This window comes from Neodiprion pinetum, chromosome 2 (assembly GCF_021155775.2).
Source record: "Neodiprion pinetum isolate iyNeoPine1 chromosome 2, iyNeoPine1.2, whole genome shotgun sequence".
NCBI classification, from domain to species: Eukaryota; Metazoa; Arthropoda; class Insecta; order Hymenoptera; family Diprionidae; genus Neodiprion; species Neodiprion pinetum.
Window position 1 is genome coordinate 28,581,244 of NC_060233.1, and position 25,596 is coordinate 28,606,839.

Here is a 25,596-nt window from a genome sequence, read left to right on the forward strand (position 1 = left end):
TCGTTTGAATATTTCAATTCACTTTCAATATTTATTAATAATTGACTGGTTGAATGAAAAGTTTGAAAAAATTCAGGGTACTGCTGCAGAGTTGGGACACTTGCATGACAATGTTTGAACAAAATCGAAAATGGTGAGGGTCAGACGTTGGTCGGATTCGTATGGAATTCCTCGTATCTAGTTACATATATCTTTGCGGTCCTGAACCGTGATTAATATGTAAGAAAACACGTTCAGTATGCATAGAGCACGTAACAACGTGTCCCAGAGCGAGAGGATAGTAATTAATTACTTTCCGACACGTGTAGAAGAGAGATGAAAAAAAAACCAAAAAAAAAAACAAAGGTGAAAAATAAAATTGAAACGTGCGCTGGAAGTTTGAAAATCATATGACACCTGGTTTTTAGAATATTTTAACTTCTGTTTCGACTATGAACTGAGAGTTTTTCCTATTTACCATCGCGTTATACTGATTAAATTGATGGTCATAAAAAAATGATCAATATGAATATTACATGCAACGTGATGTGTTTAAAAAGTCAGCTTCATCCGAATGGGAAAATCTAAAATTGTTAGAAATAATTTTTTTTACTGCAATTGAAGGATCACCTAGAAGAAAAAAAAGGTTTCAAAAAATCCTCAGTAATGTGATTTGGGCCAATGATGCACGGAATAACATCCTTGTTATGTGATAAACATGATTTTGAGCAAATTCAAATATCATGAGTTATGTGATATAAAATAATGTAATTTTAAGAAAGGTTTTATAATTTAAACATTCAAAATGATTAGACTCTGGCGTCTTAATCCGATGCTAACGTATATATGGGATTATTTTACTCGCTAACCAGATCCTCACAAATTGTCTTGAAAGTTATTCAAGAAATTCTAAGTTACAGTATAATTATAACCCGCGAATGTAATTGTTAACGAACTTTTGTTACACCATACAAAGACGAATTCATTTTTATTGACTACGAAGGTAACCATCTGTAAGAAACAAATTTCAGTTGATCTCCGGAAATCTTTTTCGCGAAGAAAGTAGGTTGAAAAACCCTCAGAATTGATAAAAAAAAAAAAAAAAAAAACATGTCCCAGAGTTCAATAATTCTGATCGTCTTAATTTTAAAACTGTTTCCCGACGCGTTGATGTCATAGCTTGTGTTATTCGAATATATTGAGGTTCGTCAATATTAACCCCAGAACGGTAACGTGGGGTTAAAAAACATCCAAATCTCATTTAAATTCTCTGCCGAAGAGAACAGCTTTCGTTTTTGTAACCCTTTCTAACTGACGTTTAACTAATTTTTTGGAACTCGTGCAAAATGTTTTTTCGTCCACGTGATTCTTCATTAAAAAACGAAGAAAATGAGATCCTATAGGACCCTTAACTGTACGACGTACCCGAGAGATGGAACTCACGAAATTGGGATGTTTTTTACCCACAGTTATCGGAATAAACAAAAAAAAGAAAAAAAAAAAAAATAGCGTTGCAGTTCTACGGTTAAACAGACGAAAAGTTATTTAATTTGTGTTCACAATTGCTGGCGCAAATAACACCGCTGAAGATTTATCAAGCGGTTTCTTCTCTCCTCCTAACTTGTATTTAAGACGATACGACGGCCCATTCATCCCTAAACCGTTCTTCACGGTGAAACTTGTACAAGAATAGATATACATGTTAAATCCCTGAGGTTTAAGCGCAACAGCTCAGCCACTCGGCCCTAATTGCAATGGCGGCTAATCGAGCCAGGGTTGAATTACCTATGTAAGTATAGTGGGAGTCCGGTCTCTCAGCGCTTCGAGTTCTCCTCGACGAGTTCAGCCGTTTTCCCTGTTTCGCGTTGTGCTTTTTCGTTCGCCATTGCTGATCGCCGACCGAACTCGTCCCTCCGCTCTCACTTCCGGGCCCCGATGCTGGGCCCTGTTGTCCCTCTTCGCCCCTATTCTTCCACTTCGGGACGCTCGTCGATGTCTTCGGAGCCTGCAGACTCGTCCCGCACGATTTACTTGGGATCATGTTCCCGTTTCGACCCTTTGGCAGCTCCTGCAACGCCACTCCGCATCCGCAGATTGGAACACTTTCATTCGGCATTATTGAAGCAGTGAAAATCTGAAAGGTGAAAAAGGGATTTTCATTTTTCCTCGACAAATTACACGCTGGTTAAAAATCGTGATGAGAAACCAGCAGGTTAGCTCTTGCAGAAAAATAAAACTATCTCCTCGTTTTTTTTTTTTGCATCACGATTGCTTAACAACAAATTTGCCGTATTGAGAATTGACCGTAAAATTTTTCGTGAGAGATCATTTTAAGGGGTTTTGGGCAGAGTTATTTTTTATGAAAAGAAAAAATGTTCTTTATAAACTTGGCGGATCAATAAAAATTTAACATACTTATAGATTCTTTGATCATTCGAAGTTGTTTTACAATTTTCGTTGAAATCAAGTTAGATTTGTGATATCGATTTTTTTACGCACTGTACGACGATCCTTCGCAATAACATTGGATCCACTATTCCGAGTTTCGTAATTTTGCCGTCAGATTCGCGATTAACAGAAATTTTCGGCTTTTGAAGTGGCTGATATTTACGGGTTTCAACTCAACATTCGAGAGTTGAAAATGAACGCTACTTATGTATCTGCGCTCGAGATTAACAAATGGTAATTAACCGATTCAACGAGTCGATTTCATCAGAATACAACAATTTCTCGCATTTGCGTAAAAATTGTGTCCGGAATTTGAAATATCAAAATTCTGAATTCAGATTCAGAAATAATGATCCCAAAGTCCCCGGTTTTTCAAATTTCTCATCAATGTGAGGTGAGGGATAATTTATTTTCCAAATAAATGAATAACCATCTTTAGGGTGCTTCGTCAGTAAGCTAGATATACAAATTTCAGTGGTACTCATTTCTATGATCTTCATTCCGAATGCTTTACTTTCCGTGAATACTTCGATTCTTGTGGAATGAAAGAAAAACGTAAAGAGGGAGAAAGAGGGGAGAAAGAGAGAGAGAGAGAGAGAAAGAAAAAGGATAATATAATGGTAAACGTTGCGAGTGAAGCCATGACCAGTGTTTTTCATCTGCGTGGCAGATACCTGAAAGACACCCTCGACATCGGATGAAAGTTTGACGTGTCGGTGGTGGAAACTTTATCCCTTGAGGGTAAAGAAGAGGCGAGGGATAAGATTTTTCCTACGGTTTTTTTTTTTTTTGAAAAGAAAAAAAAAAAAAAACTTCGAAGTCTCTGACAACGACAATCAGGAACTGGGAGCGACGGAATCCATTAATCGAGTTCTCACCCTTCCTCACCCAGATAACTCCCTCAGGTCCAACCCTCGCTGCTTGCCAACCGTCTACGCGACTTTTGGCATAGATTATGCCGGCGATCTTCTCCGCCAGACAAATCGGCTTTACCGGATCTCCAGATTTTCGCGAAGACGAATATTCGTCTCTTTCTCTAAGTCCTTTCTCATTTTTCTTTCTTATAACATCTCATCCTCTGTGAGCCGGCATAAAGCTGCATTGTTTATACTGGCCCCTGGGAAAAGGATTTATTCTCTAATACGTGAAACTATTCGAATTTAAAAAAAAAAAAATTAACCAATCCATTCAATTAGGTGCATTAATTCACTCGATCGACGAAGAATCCATAAATATCTATGAGTTTGGAATGGACGAATGAAATTGTTTTGGTCTTACGTTAATTGAAAAATGAGGCTTCGTTTCGTTATCTTCCGAATAACGCCAGGAAATACAAGATTTAAGGTAGCCGAATCTCGCTCTCTGGATACACGTCAGGCTTTTGGCACCTGTCGAGTTATCTACTCATCATATACGTATGACGTGCTGGTAATTTTATGCAATCTATAGGCAAAAGGACAGGGGTTACCCAGTCGTACGGTTTAATTTAAATTACAGGTATTAACGCAGCCGCGAGGCGTTGGGAAAACCGGTGAGATGTTAATTTGGCTGCACGTACGCACGCCTTATTTGTATAGGTGTGTATATATATTATACCGAGGGGATAATTGTGTTCGAATTACCCTCATTGCTGTTCTGCCGTGATTTCGGTGCCACTTTGAGGGTAACATCTGCACCTCTCTCTCTCTCTCTCTCTCTCTCTCTCTCTCTCTCTCTCTCTCTCTCTCTCTCTCTCTGGTTTTCATTTAGATAGAATTACTATCTAGATTGTAAGCATGGATTCAAGCCAGTCGGAAAATTCTAACTGCACCCGCATTCAGACAATTGTTTGTGAACATTTACGGTATTGTTAAAATTTGTTGGTATGTAGAATGTGATAACGATCTGAACGTGCTAATTACTATTAATTGCAGCTCCACTCTATCTTTCGGTTTCAACTTCACGAACAGTGTATGTGCTTATTTTTAATTTAATTTTTGATGTATGATACTTGTATGTTTTTGTATCGTACGACTTGTTACAAGTCAAGGTAAATAATTCGAAAAACTCACTCTCTCTCTCTCTTTTACTTTCCGTTCTCTGTGAAACTCACTGTAAACTTCCGCTACGATTTATCGTGAGGATAATTTTTCTGATTTCAGGGTATGCGGAATAAATCCAACAGTGACACCGGGTGCGGAAAATAGGGATAAATATCGAAGAGACAAATGGCAACAGACGGTTTTATATATCAAATAAAAATACTTTCGACGCCTATTGAGTTCTGCCCTTGCTCCTGAGAAAAAACAAGTTTTCCCGATTCTCTTGGGGGTAGATATTGACTTGACTTAACTTCGGGCGCGTCAAGTCTGTTTGAGTCAGAAATGAATTGAACAAATACAGAAGAACCCTACCGCATTAACAGGTTCGGCAAATTTAATCACATATCGCGAGAAAAACGCAACTAGGGAACCGTTCTATATTTTATTTTATCGAACTCGCGAGATTGAATGAGATAATTATTTTATTCTTATTTGTTATTTTCGCATAAATCCTGCTATTGACAAGTAATGATCAGCAATATTTGTCACATAAACGAATTAAACAAGTAGACGAAGATATGTATAAATTCGACCTTATGACCGCTGATGTGAGAACGAACGGACCAAGTTTCTTGACAAAGGAAGCGAAATACAGTGATTAATAAAAAAACTGAAACCTTCTCTGACATTTCAGCTTCAAGTTCGAACATTTAGACGTATTCAAATACGAACAAAAAAATTATGACAACCTTTTGAGAATTTGGAAAATCTGAAAAAATGAACAAAAGATTATCAATAATAGACTTCGATTAATCTACTCAAATCTAATTAAATCTGACGGATTTCAAACAGTTTAAATATATTTCTATTCTTTCCTGCTGCGATTTGTTTAAAAAATTGTAAAAACACGTGGGAAAGAAAGAAAAGAATCAAAAAAAGAACTGAAATAATGTCTTGTGCAACGTGATACATATCGATCCTTTAAATCTTTTCCTCTTACCGTGTCAAATTATATGAAACGAATAGCTTGGCCGCCGGTATATCTGCAAGGTTGCAGAAACTAATAACGTCGTTGGTATAGGGAAATACCCGGAGTAGGTATATTTTACCCTAAAAGCGAATCGGGGACAGAGTTTACTTAGCGGTATACCTATCGGAGATTTGGCACATATAGGTAGTTCGGTAACCGGGCGTGGATCTATTGAGGTCATGCTGGTCCAGTGACGCTAGGGCATCCACCCGATGGCAGATCTGGGTCAAACTCCGTAGCACCCTCCCTTCTACCTTTTCCTCCCGGCCCCGGGTCGCGGTCCATGTCGACAGATACTTCACCCAGGGTAGCGGAATTCTCTTACCTCCGTTGCCTGGGTACGGAGGTTGCAACGCAGTCGCGGTGAAGCAGAGCGAAAGGAAAATGGGTGGAAAATCTAATCGAAGAAACTTTCGGAATTTGGATAAGAAAAAGAAAAAAAAAAAAACGAAAGAAAGAAATTGGAATGAAAGGAACTGTAAAAAATAAAAGTGGGGAAAACAATTTTCTTTTTTTTTTATACGTTTGTCGGACATTGTTTTTGGTTGACGATAATTTGTGATAACTCTTTTTATAGGTATAATTTCAGTACGGAGAAACTTTTATCGTGAAAACATAACGTTTGTCAAAATTCAATCGTCGCACATCCATGGGAAGCCTGTGCATCACTGAAACAAACTTGAAATTCTAACCATTCGGGGTTGATTCTCGAGAATAGAAAAGATATTTCTCATCGCGAGATTCAAATTGTTAGCTGGAGAATACTTCTTTTTTTTTTTTTTTACACCGTCGATGCTTTTCAGTGGAGAGTTTGAATTTTAGATTTTGAGAAAAATTCAGATTTTTATTAGGAAAATTTTTTTATTTTTACCTGAACTTTTAATCGAAACTTGGCCGTGCACGAATTTCGATTCATTTGAAGAGTTTGAATAAGAACTTTATTTTTGAACGATTTTTAGAGCAGATTTTGAAACCTTCTCGTTATATATATGAGACTGTTTCAAGTTAGGGTAACATTTTTTCTATTTGTTTTTGTGGAATAAAGTCTGAACATTAGTTTTTGCCTGTAATACTGCCTCCACTTCGGGAGGATTTTTAGTTTTGCAAAAACTAACGTTTATACCCCGTTCCAGGAGGGGGAAAAAAAAAAAAAAAACAATATACATTGCCCTAATCTGAAACAGTCTAGCACACATAGTTATATTATAAGTCGTATATTCTCTTTCAGTTTTTCTTTGGGGCGTCGAGAGTCGGAAGGGTTGAAGTGTACTCCCAACATCCCCTCCGTCTATCCGTGGAGGAGTTGAGATCGATAATAGTGGAATTTACTGCACGTAGCGTCGCCAGGTGTACAACAAAGAGTCACGACCCGTGTAACATGCACCATGCATACTACCTGTGGGCTACCGACGGAGTTTTAAGCCTTTGCGGGCTAATTCCAAGGAGGGGGGAAAAAAGGGTAAGGATAAGGGTGGGATGGAATGAGGGAAAATTGCTCGAGAAAAGAGGTGCAGAAAGTGAGAGGCAGGGGGGTGAGAGAAAGAGGGACGGCGGGAAGAGGGTTCCATGTTTTTAGACGGCGTTATTGTTCCCGCGAACGACAAGCCTTGTATATCAAACCCTCGGGCGAGTTTGCAGTTTTTGTAATACATAGATACTTGAAGTAAAAATCTACCTGCCGCAACCTTCCTACGCGCGTATTTATATATATATATATATACAAGTAGTCATAGATGCAGATTTCTTATAATATACATGCGAATTATACCTAGAATTATTTCGTGGAACTGCTACATCGGGAATTTGACTCGTAAAGGTAAATTCTCGCCTGCATTTATCCGATTCGGGGTGAATTTTACTCAAAGTCGCCTGAATTTATGCAATTTAAGATACACGTGATCGAAATACGCCTGCATTTACGCAATTCAGGGTACACATAAACGCAATACGCCTGCAGCTATGCAATTCATGATACACGTGACTGAAATTCGCCTGCATTTATGCAATTCAAGATACACATGACCGAAATCCAACGGCATTTCGAGAATCGAAAGTATGTCTTAAGATGTATTATTAATCGTCATTTATCTCGTTCGCGATGGTCGCACTCCTAAATACCTACAATGTTGAACTAGGAGACAAATATCGATCGATAAAACGTATTCTGAATTGCATAAATTCAGACAGATTTATTTCCGTGGATTTACGCTTTTCCGCCCACATTTTTAAAAATCCTTTTCTATTATATGGAGAATTTTGCACGAATTATTGCGTATTCGGCTGCTGATTGGCTGAATGCCCGGTTTTTACTCACAATCAGAGAACGTATCAATTTGCAAACTGATAATGTGACAGGTCGTTATTAATATCTGACTGAGAAAGCTAATTCTCAACTGGTGCACTGATATATAACTGGCTGGTTGATAGAAGCACACCGATAGCTTCAGTTGCGGGCAACTTCATTTTGTGAAAACGCATCAAATTGAAATAGTGATCCGAGACGACAGCACGGGCAGTTTGATTGAGTTTGCTCATTGAAAACGTGTTTATTTCAATTTATCTTATTTAATAGCTGACTGACTCGAGATGATATCCCAAAATTAATTAGCTAGGGAATAAATGTTGTCACTCACGTAGTTATTCTGCAAGCTCATTGCGAGTGAAAAGCTCGCATAATTGTGATTTGTGACTTGGATGTGACAGTTCGTCTTCGGTAGCTGACATTTAAAACGTCTGAATCATATTCAATGCGATTTTAAACGATGCTGGTGCTACTGAAGTCTGTCAAAGCGGTCCGAATTTGAATGATGCTGAATGGTATTTAGAATTATCTGATGGCTATAATTCCACCTTTAATTCCAACATATTCGTTACTTATATTCAGGAAGTCACTATAATAGATGAAGATGAAAATTTTGATCCATCTAATCGAAGACGAGACATAGACTTGCGCTAATTTGGTAATTTTGAATGCAACAAGTCGCAAATCATTCTGTTCCAATATAATTCGTAATCACATAAATTAAAATATATTTTGTGCAGTCATTAAGAAAGATTCTCACGTATTTATGCTATTGATAAGGATAGTGAAAAATAACATGTAAAGAATCAAATGAATGTGTGCATTATTTTGAGTAATTTTGTTACTTTTTGACCTAACTTTATAAAATTTTATAAAATTGATCTTATTAAAATCATACGTATCTGTCGTCGTACAGTTTTGTGCCATTGTTGAGTTCCATACAGCTGTACGTAACTTTTTACCGCTTCTATCATTCTAGGGTACCAAATCGCCTGCAACACACTTTTCTACGCAATAACCCGTCATATAATATACCTACGAAAAATTCACCATAATTCAGATAGGCACTTTATAATATACATATAATACGATTTTTCGAATGATTTCAATATTTCTCTCACCGCAACAGTTGATTTTTATCGTACATGGTTGACGTTGTAAAATATGAAAGTAAATATTGTCTATCTTGTCGCATTATCTATTATATACATGGAACAGAATTGAAGATCGTGAGAATCGTCGTAATTAAATTTCGACGTAATTTTGAGGCCTTTCATCAACGTCTTTACAACGTTCAAGACTCGGCAACATTTGATTGAAATGAAATATACAGGCATCAACCATCTCGGCAATCTAAACTTGTATATAAAAAGTTTGATGGTCTTTCGAATACTTTTACCGCAATTAAAAGTTAAAGAAAAAGTAATTAAAAAAGGAAGCCATGGGTATGAACGAATACCCAGCTATATAATACCAAATATTCAATCCAGATCGTTAAAACATTACCAAACTGCCGTTTTCTATGCGCTGTTTCTCTCATTACTCTGGCTGAAAAATTCAACAAATTTTACCATTCTATACCACGAAAGGATCAGATATGAAAGAAACTTAACAAGATAAAACTAATAAAACAAAGTTATATGGCTCAACGGTAGGTTTGTAAGTACATATACGGGTTTCCCTTCTTTTTTTTTTATGTCTCCTTTTCTTTTTTTATCGACGACAAGATATCACGTACCGGTAAATTTGATTACCATAGAACCCGCGCTGATTCAGCGGAACTTGGCATATATATCTGGATAACAAGCTATCAACGTGGGGCATCTGTATAGCCTATCTATAGGGTATATTTTGATTACGGAATATTACAGTGGCTTATAACATTAGGCCTCTCCACCCCCACCGTCGCTTTCAGGGAATCAGCTCCTCGCGCGTAATGCGAAAGTAAACTTGGCGTAAGCTCTGTTTTCAAAACAATTTCCGATTTTAGTGCTTACGCACATATATATATATATATATATATATATAAAATTTACATCTATATATAATTTTATATATATATATATATGCACAGCGTGGAACCGGAGGTTGTACCCTTCCTATCTACGTACATAGACTACCGGTTGGAAATATTAAGCGCATTTTACCTTTGCGTATGTAAACACGGTAGAAAATCCGTAACGAACGGAACTTGATAATTGATGAACGGTTGCACGAGTGCAATAACACCTTTAAAAAAACTTTGAAAAGCAGGCCTCGCTCGTTTAACGATAAAAAAACAATATATGATTGAAGAGTATAAAATTTGATCAATTTCAACACTGATTTTTCAACGTTGTATATAACAAACACAGTATATTAATACTAGACGATTTGTAGCGAATGAAATCTGCGATGAATGAAATTTGTGCGGAAAATTAGATATTTCTAATACGTGTAAAGAAAAACCGGTAATATGTCACGAAAGCGTGCGCGATTATTACATCAACCTCATTCGTTGAATGACAAGAAAATTATACAAAATTCTTGATTTTTTTTTTTTTTTTTTTTAATGTACCATTGATAATATGTGAAAAGTTGAAAAAGTTCAGAAAATCATGTTTGAAGAAGTAGGAAATTTTATTTCTTTCTCGTGTGTTCAAAACAAATTCTTCATGCCCATCCCCATTGTTTTCTTGACGTTTTTAACTTTTCACATGTTTTGTGAATAACATATATATATATATCATATATATATATTATATATATATATATATATCAAAAACAGGATTTTTCAAGCAAACCAATTTTATACCGGTTAAAATATTTCTGTTCAAATTATAAACTCGTTTCGTAAAAAAAAAAAAAAAAAAAAAAAATTGACGCCTGATATCCTTGTATCTCTTATTCGGACAACTAATTATCTGAAAATTATTCATATATATATACATATACCTTAATTATCTTATTTATTTTGCGTTTTCACCGCCGAGCCGTTACACTGTCATTATGTTTCATATTGCTATTATCATTTTGATATTAGTTTGGAGCTACGGTTTAAGAAAAAATGGTAAATCGAGAGTCGCGAATTAATGTATTGCAAAGATTTTCATTTTCCACATCAGTGCCGAAGGTTCGCAAGGTTTTACATTGTGGTTCTGGATTATGCAACGGCCATTGCCATGGAGTGAAACATATATACGTCTGTATTAAGTATGCATTATACAAAAGGTATTTTCTTACGACCGTACGTCAAATAATTGCTTGCCGTTACCGGCTTTAACAAAAGACCTGCCTTATACAACGGGTTGGTTTTACTCCCCCGCTCTAAGTATGTATGTACGTGATGCATTATATACGTATGTATACATATAATATGTACAGTATATTGAATCGTCTACCCCAAACCACGATGAGATGATATTTATTCTCCGGGCTATTTAAACCCCCGGTGCACTTGAAAATTCACGAGTATTCGTTATGCTTCGACAACCCTTTAAGCGACGCGCGGTGATAATTGTTATTTTAAACGCTTGAAAAGTAAAATACCGTTTTTACGATTCAGAATTTTTCTCCTTCGTGTGAAAAAATATTCAAATTCTCAACGGTTCGACGTTTTTTTTTTGTTATAATAATTGAACTATTTGCCGTGTAGAAGATACGGCGGCATTAAAATAAGTGTTATACAGAAAAATCTGATATGGAAAATATGGATTTTCAGTCACTGGAATTAGTTGTAGGCTATTGTAATTTTGACAGGTTCGAAAATTCAGAACGAAAAATACGGTCACAGGTACGATTTCGCGGATGTTTAATAATGCGAGACGAAGAAAAAAAGAGACATTTTGTGTAATGAAGTTCCAACGACAATTTAATATTAATTATCTTAATAAGAGTTGAAAATTTAATAAATCGTACACCATTATATGGTAATAATTACTCCGCTCAATGCTTGTTCGGTTATTAAATACGCAATTCGTTACTTGACTTCAGGCAGAATCGCGTGGGAATTGTTGTTGCGTAAAATTCGTCGTTCATAATTCCCGTTACGACCATTTTCACCCGATTTCAATCAAGCAATTCCACGGTCTTTTCTTATTTGGTAATTGTCGGCTGTTGTAAGTCTTGAAATAAATTCGCAAAAGCTTTTGTCGACTTTAAATCCCAACTTTTGGATATTTAAATATTTTTACCAAATTCAATCTGCCGAACATTCCGATATTGCAGTCTACGAATATCTCGATGAATTTCTGAGCCGTTAAAGTCGCGTGAATTGATTGTCATTTTTCGCTGGATGATTCGGAAACATTTAGACATTATTTTGGAATCTTTACCATAATTAATTCAACCCTTTGAGTCACACATCATTGTGTTGAGTCAACTTTTATAAAAAGATGGTACTCTACGATTTTTGGGTCGCTGTTTACGAATCTGAAATCAGATTTATAAAATTCAAGGTAGCAGATCCAATATGGTGGACAAAAATTTCATATTTGACTGAATCCGGTCAAAGAAAACTCTATTCAGGGGTTTTCGGGGTCGCCGATTGGATTCGCCATACTGAATTTTCAAAATCTTATTTCAGATTCATAATCAGCGACCCCAAAAATTTATGATTCATGTAAAACATGTGTACGTGTAGAAGGGTAACCATCACAGAAACGAATTATTCCTTCAATTTTCACGATTTTTTTCAATCAATTTGTATGTAACAATAATAATTTACATTATATCGGAATAAATACTCTCGAGCAATCAAAGCCTATTGGTGTACTATGAGAAATAGCAAAAAACCGCAAAGAAATATGGTGAAAGGTTCTCCAAATATACAAAAAATGGATATAAAATAAGTGGTGAAAATACTTATCACTAAGATTCAAAAGGTTGATTCAAAAAATAATCTCACCAGTTGCAATTTAATCTCTAATGGGTATATTATTAGGCAAATTTTTTTCTTCGAGAGAAAAATGTATATTTTCAGAGTGAGATAGGCTGCTGTAACGGAACTGAGCTACTACCATATTATATTACAACACACGAGCCCCTACAATCACGTTTTTATAAGGTTTTTCTAACCCCTTTACAATTTACATATATATTGCCACTCTGTCATCGCGATTGGTCAAAAAAAAGTCTCGACACAAAAAATGCCGAATCAAAAACTCAAACAAGCTATTGAATTTTGTCGAGGGAAATTTTATCCAAACAATAACTGTCATTTTTTGACTTGGATAAAAAAAAAAAAAAAAACATGTTTTCATCGCAAGTTTCAACCAACGTACCGATCAATTATTATTAACAATTTTGGATAAACCGTAATATTTTATCGCCGTTTGATCGGAATATTTTCGAATCGGAGCTGAGGATGGAGCATCAAGGGAGAAAATGAAGTTTGACGCTGTTCGGTTAGTTAAAAAAATTATTCCACCAGTCGAGCCCGGCTGATAACAAAGAAGTAAACAATTTTCGAAACCTGAATTATATGCGTTATATTTTCCAGCTCCAATTCATTTCGGACTTGTAACTTACGCTGCAAGTTCGCTCGGCTTCTTGAAGTATATCGTATAATAAAATATATGAGGAAAATAGACGGAATAACAACAATAATAATATGGAGAAACGTAACGACTGCACAGAGCGGCGGAGGAAATAACAAGTAGATAAACAAGGAGAAGAATAAGGAGAATAAGAAATGTTATTTTTACTTTCGTCGAGTTGAGAATTCTTCGAGCGAGAAGGGACCGCGTGAGGGATGAAAAAAAAAAGGAAGAAAAAGGGAGTAGCAACTTGACGGCACAATGCGCTTTAAATAATTGGTATATATACAATATGGAGCAATTGAAACCAGTCGGGACGCGAAAGCTCCGGAATTTTTTACTGGAAAAGAAATAAAGAGAAAAAACATAAGAAGAAGGAGAAGCGGAGCAAGAAATCGATACCGCATAACTTGTTTCGTCGAAAATCTGCTCCAGAAGATTATCTTTGTCATTTTTTTGACGGTTACTCACTCGACTTAAATTTTATTAATCGTAGTCAGTTTTTACGAGACCGACAAACGCGCATGTTTCCGCACAGAAATGTAGATAGAATGAAAAATTTTCGCTGAAACTTAAAAAATTTCAGATAAGGGTTAGAGGACTTTGAAAAAAGTTGTTTCTTATGAAACACTGTGTTTTTTACGATTACTGTGAATTTTTGTTGAAACGGCTTCCATAGTCAAAAAGATTAGATTTCTCTGCGTTGAAAATACCTTGGATTATATTTATTTTTTCCCAATAATGTTACGGTGAAAATTCGATAGTGAGAATCAATTTGTTTAAAGGCGAAAAGTTGATCGATCTTTTTTTCCTAAATCGTGATAGCTAGATATCAAAAGCTTGCAGGATTTCAGAATCTTACGTACGTTGCAAAAAATATCGAAAAATCGAAACTTTGTCCCCAGATCGTTTACACAATTAATTGGTGAACCTGTCAATATATATATCAGTTCGAAAAAAGAAAAAAAAAAAAAAAAACGAATACATGTTTGGGATTCTGCGTGATAAATACGACGTGCTAAAAAATAACAATCTTTCGTACGACGCGATGAAAAATAGCGAGAGTTTTGATTAGTTTTTCGCAAAGAGGCTGGAAAGTCGAACGAATAGTGGATGAAAGGAAAGCGGTGAAAATACAAATGAATAAATGAAAGAACGAACGACTCAATGAACGAATGAAATACGTAAGGGAGGGAGAAAAAATTCCCCTGTTATAATTAGATTGACTGTAATAAACAGTAGAATCAGGTTACACAGCGAAAGTGTATAAAACATAGTCACTACCACGCAAGAATATAAACTAATACTGCGGGAAGACGAATAGTCGTCGAAGATAAGAAAAGTAGGAAATATCTCGCTTTCGGAATCCTCGGATGGGAAAAACTACTTACTTACACAGACGAAACTTTTTCACCCACTTACGCAACACCTTCATAGCGTATATAATATATATGTATAGATGTTTATCTGTCCGTCTGTATAATATAACTGAATTGGAACGAAATGTTCGAACGAGAATTTACGATAACTGTATATGGGTGTAGGTATGTACAATTGTACACACATGCGTACATAGATAGTGAATGCATAGACGTCGGTGGTGAGTATTCTGAATAAAATAACACTTGATTTTCGACGATTTATTTTATTATTCACTGAAAATCTACTTGTTTTATACATATATATATATATATATATATACATATACATATACGACTCCACCCTTTCTACTCATGATGAAACGTAAAAGAAAAAAAAAAAAAAAAAAGGAAAAGAAAAACCAGAGAAAAAGAACGAAGAAACAAAATTTACGCTGCGAAATGTACAATTTTTGCGTGCGGATTCATGCAGAGTGTGCGGTTTTGTTCTTACGCTTCTCAGGTCTCGTAAAATTTTCAACCCTCCCTGCATACATGCGCTTGGATATTTTTCACCCCCGCTGGTGCGATACGCCCTCCAACACTTACGCTGCTGATATGATCCGCGGATATTTTATTATTCACAGTTTTAGAGGAAAAAAACCGAGGAGACCGTATCAACCACGCTTATACCTCGCATAGATGTGGATATTTACGTGACTGGCGTGTTTACCGCGGGGATAAAAATCAGAAGACGGAGAAGATGCAGCGGTAACGTAGGAGGAAAGTTTCCTAGGGAATTCAAACCTCGCAAGGTTGTTCTTTAAACATTTTATTAAACGATAGCATTGATATTGATTATGCGATCGATGAAAGAAAAAGTAATCGCTGGAATACGAATTGAAATGTAAATAAATAAATAAAATGGCGGACCACACTGAGAGAAATTTTTAGTTCTTAACTATTTTCATTTTTTACCACAATCGAAAAATACAGTTCTAGGTAGAAAATGAAAATTAGTTTTCCAGCCGTTACCGGAAAGTCTGGTATCCGTTACTATTCTTTCTCGTTACGATCGCTGTTGCTAGATTTTTTTGCAACTGTTGCGAAAATTTAATGCTTGTGCAACAATAAATTGACGTTAAAGCCTTGTTGGACTAAAAAAGTAGAGTAAACCGAATAAACTGATTTTGCGTTGCAATTACCAAAAAAGGATCGACGATAGCGCAAAATGGTTAAGCGTACCTCGTTTTTCGTAATTTCAACAATATTCAAACAATTTTTCTAACGATACCTGTTTTACTAAATTTTTCTAACTATTGTACTAAATGAAATTTTTCTCATTGTCAGCGCAGGAAATGTGACGGGCGGTTTGCGGGATGCGGGAAATCGCGAATTTAGGTTGCGTTGTTGAGGCGAAGACCTCAAACTAGGTCAACGGATCGTTCGCTTGTACCAACTAATAATCAGCTATATTCTCATCAGTTGTATTGTTCCGCTACGGTGGCCACTTGGACCACCATTTTTCACTTCGAGAGTTGAAATACGAGTATAATTTCTAAGCAATTGGTAATCAAAAAAGTTGCACATAATCATTTCGGTTCGAATCATTCGTGGTTCGAATTACGTGCAAAATTAGTAAGAAGTTTCGTAGATGAAAAATCGATAATTTTCATTCAATTCATTGGGAGTTGATCGTAGACTGAGTATTTGCCCGATTACTATATTGTTAAGCTGCAAAGATTTATTTTAAAATACAAAAGTAGAAAATACAGAAATTATTAAAAAAAGCTCAGATATTGACGCTCAAAATTGTTAAAAATATAGTATAGACGACATTTAACTTCACTCTACGATAGTATATTTTATTCGGAAGACTATTTTCTACAAATTTATTTATTGTGAAATTAATTTTCTTTTTTTTTTTTTAACATTTAGGTTTTTAGTTGTACAACCTTGCGCCAATATTGATTATGCTCAAGAATTGAAAATACTCTGACGGATAAAATATGCCATCGTACGGTAAAATCTAACGAATATATTAGATTTTCAACCATTTTTGTTTCTAATACCAGTATTCTCTATTTCTGTATTTTTTAACGAGGTTATCTTCGTAGCTCACAGACACAACAATTTAATAAATAATCAATGCACAGCAATCACGCACTGAGAAAAGTAACCGAAACTGCAAATTTCTCTTGGTGCGTAACAAAATTAATAACAAGGATGAATTTTTGGTCAACCAACTTTCGTATTATTGATCAAACCCCATATGCGACACTCACTTTCTTCTCATTCTCGCTTTTTATCATCGTTGCAACATATTTTAAATTGTATAATTCGAGATAAATTTTCAAACGCGGCTGGATTCTTAAAACATTCATCGTACAGATTGTACCCATCTAAAAACCATAACGACAACTTCATTTTCAATGTTAAACCCTCTTCGAGCTACTGAAGAGTTTTAAAAAAGCCAACATTCGATTTCTTTAAATCGATTTCAATTTAGACTATACTGTACGCTGCTATCGCCGTCTAACCGAAAATTTACGGATTTGTTTGTTTTGCGAACTGTTATTCGTCAGAGCTTTTTCTCCCACTTGTTTTGGTCGCTTCGACCAATATTATTTGTGCCAAAATATCACGAGTCCAAGAAAGAAACCATTGTGGCCAAATCTTTGTTGTTTCTTAAATCTAGGTCAATCAGATTGGAAATTACGTTTTAAATTGTTTAAAGTTAACTGCGTCGACCTCGGATTGAAAGGCGAGGACACGTATGAAAAAAAATTCTCAACCTGGGGGTGAATTCGAATCCCCAACTCATGTATAAGGCTAAATTCCCATAAGAAAAAATTTTAGGGTACGAATTCACCCCCAAATTCTCGGTTTTGAGTTTTTTCCGTAAGGGGGGCGGTTTCGCATAATAAAATGTATCAAGAAACTGTAAACCATGATTGAATGAAATCGTGCGATAGAAAAAGATTCGCGGTTGGAAGAGTCGAATCGTAGCCGAGCGAACTTGTTTCGAAATTTCTTAAAATATTCGTAGGCACTCTCTGCCTTCTAAATTCGATTCAACTGCCCATTCTGCATAGCCACAGCGGTCAACTTCGACTTGGCGGTAAAAAACCGTTGAAGTTGTACGTTCTGATGAAAGCTCGCTTGATTTTAGATGCCACCAGATGCAATAGAATATAGCAAAAATCTTTCTGTCGGACGGGTCGTAATCGATGAAGAGAAAATAAAGTGAAAAAGGAAAGTGAAAGAAAGAAGAGAGTGAGGAAAAAACGTGTCTAAACCAATACTCGAGTACCTACGTGATGGAAACGTTATTTCTGTATCAAGTAAACCAGTGACGCGATTTAAAACGTTTCGCAACATTTGCAGGAATTCGAAATAAAGGATGAAAATAACCGGAAATTTTTCTCTAATTGTAAATATTATATTGCAAGGTTATATAAAACTTGAGGAGAATTTCAGGGACTCAAAATGATTTCACTGGATTAGTGAAAATTTTTACATAATTTAACATCAAACCAAAATATTTCATATAAGTTTTTAAATATTCTTACAACATTGGCGGACATTTTCGGTACTTGGTTTCATTGATTTCCCAAATATTCGAAAGATTTCTCAAACTTTCGGGCGTTTCTTTTACACCAGATTGCAAGTCTGGTCGATTTCTCGATTTCATCAATTTCGGATTCGATTTGTTTACTTATTTTTGTTTATATATCATTTACATTATTTCGTAAGATAATTGTACATTTTTTTTTTCTCACAGTTATTCGCTGATTGATTATACATCCAATATTTCCCCTAAATTAAATTCGCAACTAAAGAAGGAAGAAGAAAATATAAAGTTTTCTTGACTTGGGATTCGATCTTTCGACTATTCAACCGACTTCGCGGATAAGTCGAAGAGATTGGGTTTAGATGGTTGGGTGCAGACCTTTGCACAACCCGAATGAACAATTGAATGATAACTCTGCATGACTGGACAAGTTTGGCGAGGAGTTAAACCAGAGCTTAACGTCTGGGGCACAAATCGAAAGCTCCTCACGTACCCGTCGCATAAATCGTGTAGTCTGGGTCACACATACATTTTACTTAGAAAAAAATGTTGCACTGTTGTTTTTCAACGGAACTGTATGATGGACTTTTCTATTTGAGGAATATTAAATTCGATTCAAAGCTTTTTCCTCCAATTCAACAGTTTTCTGCCGCAAAATTTTTTGCAAGCTCGATTGTAGTAGACTACGTTTTTTCATTTTCTCGTAATAATTTCATACATCGATCGTTGATTTTCTGAAACTGTTTCGTGATTCTGTTTGTGAAACAAAATAAACACATTATTTGCTGTGAAATTTTTATCGTTTATCTTTGTTACAACGAAATTTTTTATCGAGTTCCAAGAAATTTTCATCCATATTGCCATTAAGGCATTGATTAAACACTTTAATTTTTCATTACCTAAAAGTGAAATCTTTATACTTCGAATATAAGTCAACGATTTGAGAAAATGATTCTAAAACCTAGTTGTTCTGTTTTCACTTGAATTAGTTATACCCACATCACGCTTCATTCAAATTGGGTTTGGTCCTATCTAATCAATTCATTCCCCAAGCCATGAATTCACAATGAAGTCCGTTAAGCATTCTCTTCCACGGCAATAAAAACAAGCTACGCAGGTCAGCAGCGCATAAGCGAAATTCATAGCTAGGTAGAAATATGTTGAAAATACGAAAAATATTGCGGATAAACAGTTGAAAATGGTGAAAAAACGGCATTTCCAAAGGAAAATGGAGAATAAAATAGCGAAGAAAGAATTCGTAAAATTGTCAAGCATACGTATGAGTTTAGTTTGCAAAATCAATTTGCGACTTGTGTATAAAATTTCAATATTACGCAATTTATTCCGTACACAATGTCATGCAATACACGAATAGTAACCGATATTTTGAACTTTCATAAAGCAGAAATGTTTTTTCTTTCATCAGTCGGCGAGGGAAAGGTGAGGAACGAGAATTTCAATAAACCAAAGAAGAGAGGTAGAGAAGTTCGTTAAAGTCAGGAAATGGAAGCTCAATTCCGAATTCTCTAACCGCCTCTTTACCAACTCCGAGAGCTTTTATACCGCAGTATCGCCAACCTAACGCGTAGTATGCAGTATCTTGTACGGCTGTATAAAAGAAATGATAAATTAAGAGAATCTCGAGATGTGCGCATGAAAATAAACGAGCTAGATTATATAACGGTTGTAAAATTCTAGTGCCCGCCCATCTACACGTGTAGAATAAAGCTCGAATTACGCGAGCCATGTAAATGCAGAAATTTATGATTGCCGGACGAGTCGTATAACAAACGAGTTTGAATCAGCGAAATACCGAAAGGCAACGGTTGGCAACAAGGAGGCAACAAGGTGGCTGGGAACTTTAACCGTGGTAATGATAATTCGGGTATTTCGAACCGCCGATTCACGCGTGATAAATTCAGACATGCGTTGCACGTGGAATAATGAAATGCAAAGCCGCAGAAATAACGCGGAGAAAATACTGGAAAGTCGAAAATCGTGAGAGGTGTGGGATCAAAAGAAAAAAAAAGAAAAAAAAAAAAAATGGACAGCTTCGTGATGCACTAGGTTTCACAATTAAAAAACAACTGGAATCTGGGTCACCCGGGGACGTTGCGAGGTGTCTTTTTTTTTTTTTTTTTTTCTTTTTATTATTCTTTTTATTTTTCTGTTTTGTTGCTTGCTTGTTTGTTTGTTTGTTTGTTCGTTTTTACCTCGGTGTTGTATACGTATCTGTTTGAGCTGCGGAAATAACTTTGCACACATGCATTGACAAGTTACACGTGTAAAATGTCAAAGCGCCTCTCTCATAAACAAGACGCGGAAACTTAATTGCAATTATAATTACACCGCGACACCCGAAGATCTCGCAATCAGTGAGAGCACTTTAATTGCTAATCAATCACTTGTTTCGTTTTTGCTTTGCGCGGTATGAGATGAAGGAAAAAAAAAAAAAAACGCGAAAAAAATGTCTTCTCGCTTTTTCCCCTCGCCTCGTGTTTTTTTTTTTTTTTTTTCTTCACTCTTTTTAATCTTCCCTTGACATCGTCATCATTATCATTATAAACGTCATTATTATTATCATCATCATCATTATAACACGTTCTCTCCTGCTCTCCCCACTAGACAGCGAGCTTTTTTTCACCGCAGCTTTACAAACGTGTATTATAATTATAACGGCTTTTTTACCGCAAGATTGATAATCACAACAGCAATGAAAATAATAATAATATTATCATTAATATTATTAAGACATTATGATAATCATTATGGAGTGATTTAAAAATGTACCTGAATCTATTATATCTATATCGTAGTATGTAAATGTGGTAATACACAAAGTGTTACTTTTTCATGCATAGAAAAAAGTTTTCGTCGTAATGAATAAAATTAATTCAAAATATATAAAAGCATAAGTATATAAGGAGTGAGTTGTGAGTAGATTGTAATAATAAAAACGCGTGAGTGGGAATGACTGAATATATTTTCTAAAATTTATCCCTGTTGTCGCAGCTTCGATAACTTTTCTTAACGTCGTAAACGTATTTACAGGTTGTACCGAGACGAATTTTTTTGTTCCCTCTGTTTTTTCTTTCTTCCTTTCTTTCTCTCTTTCTATCTCGAGCGAAAGCTTGTGACCTCGATGAATTTTAATTAAGGATGTATTCATCGGTAGATTATAGTCGGAACATCGTGTCAAAGCGAGAGGGGAAAAGAAGACGTTGCGAATTCATACGGTGTTGAATAAAACTGCGTGTATGTGTGCAGTAATTGTATTGAAATTATTCTACCTTACGGTTTGTTTTAACGGGGGAAAAAGCTTTAGTGACAGTTGTAAAATAAGTAAATCAGTAACTCGAATTTGAACTGTAAAGGTTCACGTATACATATGATCAGGGAACTTAAAAAGATGCCGCGGTGGTGAAAAATTCTCTGCGTATCGTCCGACTGCACGAATTAGGTACTTTTTTTCCTTCAACCCCTTTCGAACGAAACGATGACGAAAAAAAAAAGAAAGCGAAAAACGTTTAACCGCGTCGCGTAAGATAGTTAAAGTCCTGATTGTGATTAACAACAAACTTTCGAGTCTTCAACGATTATAAAATACGTGATTTGTGCAGCGAATTACTTGTGTTTTTTAGCTTTTTGTTTTATTATATTTGCTTGGTTTGCATCTGGCGTGAAAAAGTGAAGGCGTTTTTATCATTTCGATTGATTTCTGTAAAGTCGTTTAGTTACAAGTGAAAGGTAACTTTTGTTTCGAATTCAAATTTATTGTCTCTTCTTGTTTTTCTCGTACAACTTAATTATCATCCTCATCAAGATAAAATTCGATTCACTTCAATGCCTAGACGTTCGATCTACGTATTATGTTTTTTACGTAAGTGGTGAAAATTACAATCAAACGTTGCAGGTCGAGTAAATCCCCCGCGGCTGCAATGATGGGGTAATAAAATTCCCGGTTCGTGCGAGTCAATCGAAAAACGACCCTTCTACAAATCGTTACATCGTTCATCAAATCAACGTGTAACTGCGTTACCTCGTCACTGTGAAGGAAAAAAAAAAAAAGAAAAAAAAAAAAGGAACCAGTGCACGTTTTATTTCCAATTCGATCGGTACGCTGATTTCTGACTACCCGGAACGAAACGATATTCGCGTCCAAACTCTTCGTGCGAGAATGAGAAAGAAAAAAAAAAAAAGCAAAAAAAAAAATGAAAAAAAATAAAGAAAAAACCAACACGGGAAATCAGAAAAATTGCGGGATGAAATAACGACTACAAGTGTAAAATTTCATTGATTTTACCTGTGTGGGAGATTATTCAAGTACGTCGAGGTGCATCGGCATCAACGTGGCAATTTTTACCGCTTTTCAAAGCTTGCTATTTTGAATTTCGGGGGCGTGAGGAGCACGTGATTTGTTCGGGCGCGAACTGAGCGTGTATCGGTCGGGGCGAAAGCACGTTAAGGGTGAAAATAACCCGAACCCGACCGAACCGAACGGTGGAATGACGGCTCTGACTCCAGTGGAGAAAACCGAGGTGAGAGAACTGCGCGCCCGCCGTTTCACATCGATTTTACCAACGTTAGCGCTCCGCTCGGTGGCTACCGGTTCTCACCCTCTTTCACCCCCTCGCCGCCCTTCGAGGAGGGCGAAACATCCCCGCAAATAGAGAAAATCCAAGACTCGTGTGTCCTCAGGTATATTTGGAGACGTACGTGTGTACGTAGGAGCGGTACATGCGTGCCTGTATTACAACAGCAACAACAACAACAACAGCAGCAACAACAACAGCTAAATCGCGACAGTGATAATATTTCATGTTCATCGTTTTCCGTGGGATCCGTTTTCACGACAGGCGATGATTTTATTTTCCAGTCTTTCAACATTTTCCTTCTTCATACCTTTTTTTCCGACGTTCCGCTGGGTTCGCTTCAACACCCTTCAGCTCTTGGATCTCTTTCAAGACTTTTTACACGCGAGTTTTTCTTCACTTTGCAGTGGAAATTGAGAAATGAGATGCTCAAATCACTCGAAAAATCCGGAATAGACGGTATCGGAGACCTGAAAGATGATACGGTTAGACTGCTTTGAATTAGGAAGGTGTTTCTTCTTCTTTGGTGGAAGAACGTCTATTTTCATTGATATGAAAGCGTCTATTTTCAAAATATTCTTATCGGTCATAGGATTTTTTACTCAAGTATTAAGAGGCGGTTCACAGCATACGATTTTTGTAAGTTCAAATTAGATGTAAGGAAATATACGTATTACCGTTTTGTCACGGAACTTTCAGAAATAACTTATTAAGTTCGGTCTTGAATTAATACTGTAATTTTATTCAATTATTAATATACTTTAATTAATAATATAATCAAATTATCTTCGAAAGTAATCACGGCTTTCTTTACGTTGGAGCAAGAATATAGATATTTGCAAAATCAGAAATTCTTGTACCATTTGTTCAAAATGACGGACAGAAGCCGACTTTCCAAGACTTTCCAAAATAGATATGTTATCACTCTCGGTCACTCGAAACTTGACGTTATGGTTTCTTCGGTTGTACCAGGTCTGATTGATAGTATACGTTTAACGTTACCCGTAGCTGATTTTGCCGGGTGACAGCCCAGCTTTATATGTATCTCCGAACCTACTTCCGTAGCGAGAAAGTTCGCTTCCTAGTGGCCGTTTTCAGTACCAGCATACCGATGTTCACGATGAATATGTTCTCTACCTGTTTCAAAGCACGCCGTGCGGTGTTTCTTTTACCTTGTTAACAAATAAGTGTAACTGATTCAACCATTACGCGAAACAAGCTCCGGTTAGATCAACAAAGTATGGAATTCGACCGATGTGAATTCATTGCTGGCTGGATTCATGTACTTATTATATTTGAAGTAACCAACTGCTTCTGTCAACGAACGTGCGACTTCGAGGAACAATGCATGAACTTCAAATGAAATGATATTCAGTCGACTCAATGTCGGAAACACGTGAAAAGGTTCGCTCGAAGCGATACTTCACTCGATCGTGACACGAAGAGCTTTTGTTGAATCAAGGAATTCGCTTGATTAAATCATTTTGAGAAACTAATTAAATCGAAATTGTTGAATTGAAGTGATCGTATTTGGAACAAATCAGTGATACTAGATTCAAGTGTATGGACTCCGACAAAATCAATTTTTTGTTGGTTGAAGAACTCCTTTCCCTCCGTGTAGTTTTCATAGCAAACAAGAAAATTGCAAAAAAAAATTCCTGTTTCCGGAATACAGAACGAAATTCCCGAACCCGTAAAAATCTCTGCATGCAACATGTCTCGGGTAAATTGACTCGTCCGGTTTAAACCATTCGAATAAAAAATGGAAGTGAACAACTCGCTGATTTTTCCATCTCACGTAGTCTCGGGCGATAAATCTGAATCACCGTTTGCAGTGAAACGTCTGTACAGGTTACTTGAAAGCTTCGATGCGTTGCTTCTTCCAAATGTATTTTATTGCTGGTGAATATTTCACTTCTAACTGACAAGTAAACAAAGTTGAGCTGCCAAAAATATCATTTTTTTTTTTTTTCCTACAAAACTTTGCCCTACTTTTCGATTCTTTGTGAAGAATTTACGCAATGTCGATTATTATTATCATTATTATTTTCGGTCATTTTATTTTTTAGAGCCCTCACGAAATAAATGATAAAATTTTCACGAAGGACGTTTCAAAGAGGATATCTTTAAGCCGTCTGACATATTTTCTTTTCAAACTCTTCGCGCACGATTTCCTCTGATCGTTCTCGCAAAGTTTAAATTTTCAACGTATTTACAGGGCTGAAAAGAAAAGCAACGCATCGTTTAACGTGTCGTATTTCGATGGTGGAACGATAAGTCGATCAAGCGTGCTTCGAAAATTTTCATTACAGACATGGAAAAAGATATAACAAATTTGAGAGAAATGAAAGTGGATCAAGATGATTGAATGAAAAAAAAAATAAATAAATATATAAAAATCGATTCGAAAATTAGAAACCGCAAACTTTCGCAAAAATTTAATTCTATTTTATTATTCCATCTTCACCTTTTCGTTTTGTCATAGAGTGAAATCTCTTAAATAGCAATCAAGATTCTATTATTTTCTAATTAAATACATAACAAATGGGTACACGAATACTTCTGATTTTTTCCTTGATATTCCCGCAACAGCGTTTCGCTGATTTAAAGAAGTTGTGCAATAATTGCAATCGCATGTTATGTATATTATGAAAATAAGCGTGTTATCTCGAGTCGACCATTACGTGTCTCCAGATACACGATGAGGTATTCAAGAGTCGTGATTGTATCCCCTAATTTGCGCATTACATTGAGCGAAATAAATGCCTGAAATGAG

General features: G+C 36.0%; 1 protein-coding gene across 2 annotated transcripts in view; it reads right to left on the bottom strand.

The window, feature by feature from the left end:
• Nucleotides 1–22,755, bottom strand: part of LOC124211996 (uncharacterized) — a 36,186-nt gene extending 13,431 nt beyond the window's left edge. Inside the window, exons 1-2 of one of the 2 annotated variants that reach the window (XM_046611642.1) lie at nt 22,532–22,755; nt 1,765–2,113 (exon numbers count right to left, since the gene is read on the bottom strand). In XM_046611642.1, the coding sequence (XP_046467598.1) occupies nt 1,765–2,095 (331 nt within the window). In that variant the 5' untranslated portion in view covers nt 2,096–2,113; nt 22,532–22,755. Of the gene's footprint in view, nt 1–1,764; nt 2,114–5,598; nt 5,708–22,531 lie in introns of those variants that run through there. The other variant, XM_046611643.2, reaches the window with a different exon arrangement.
• Between the last annotated feature and the right edge of the window lie 2,841 nt (nt 22,756–25,596).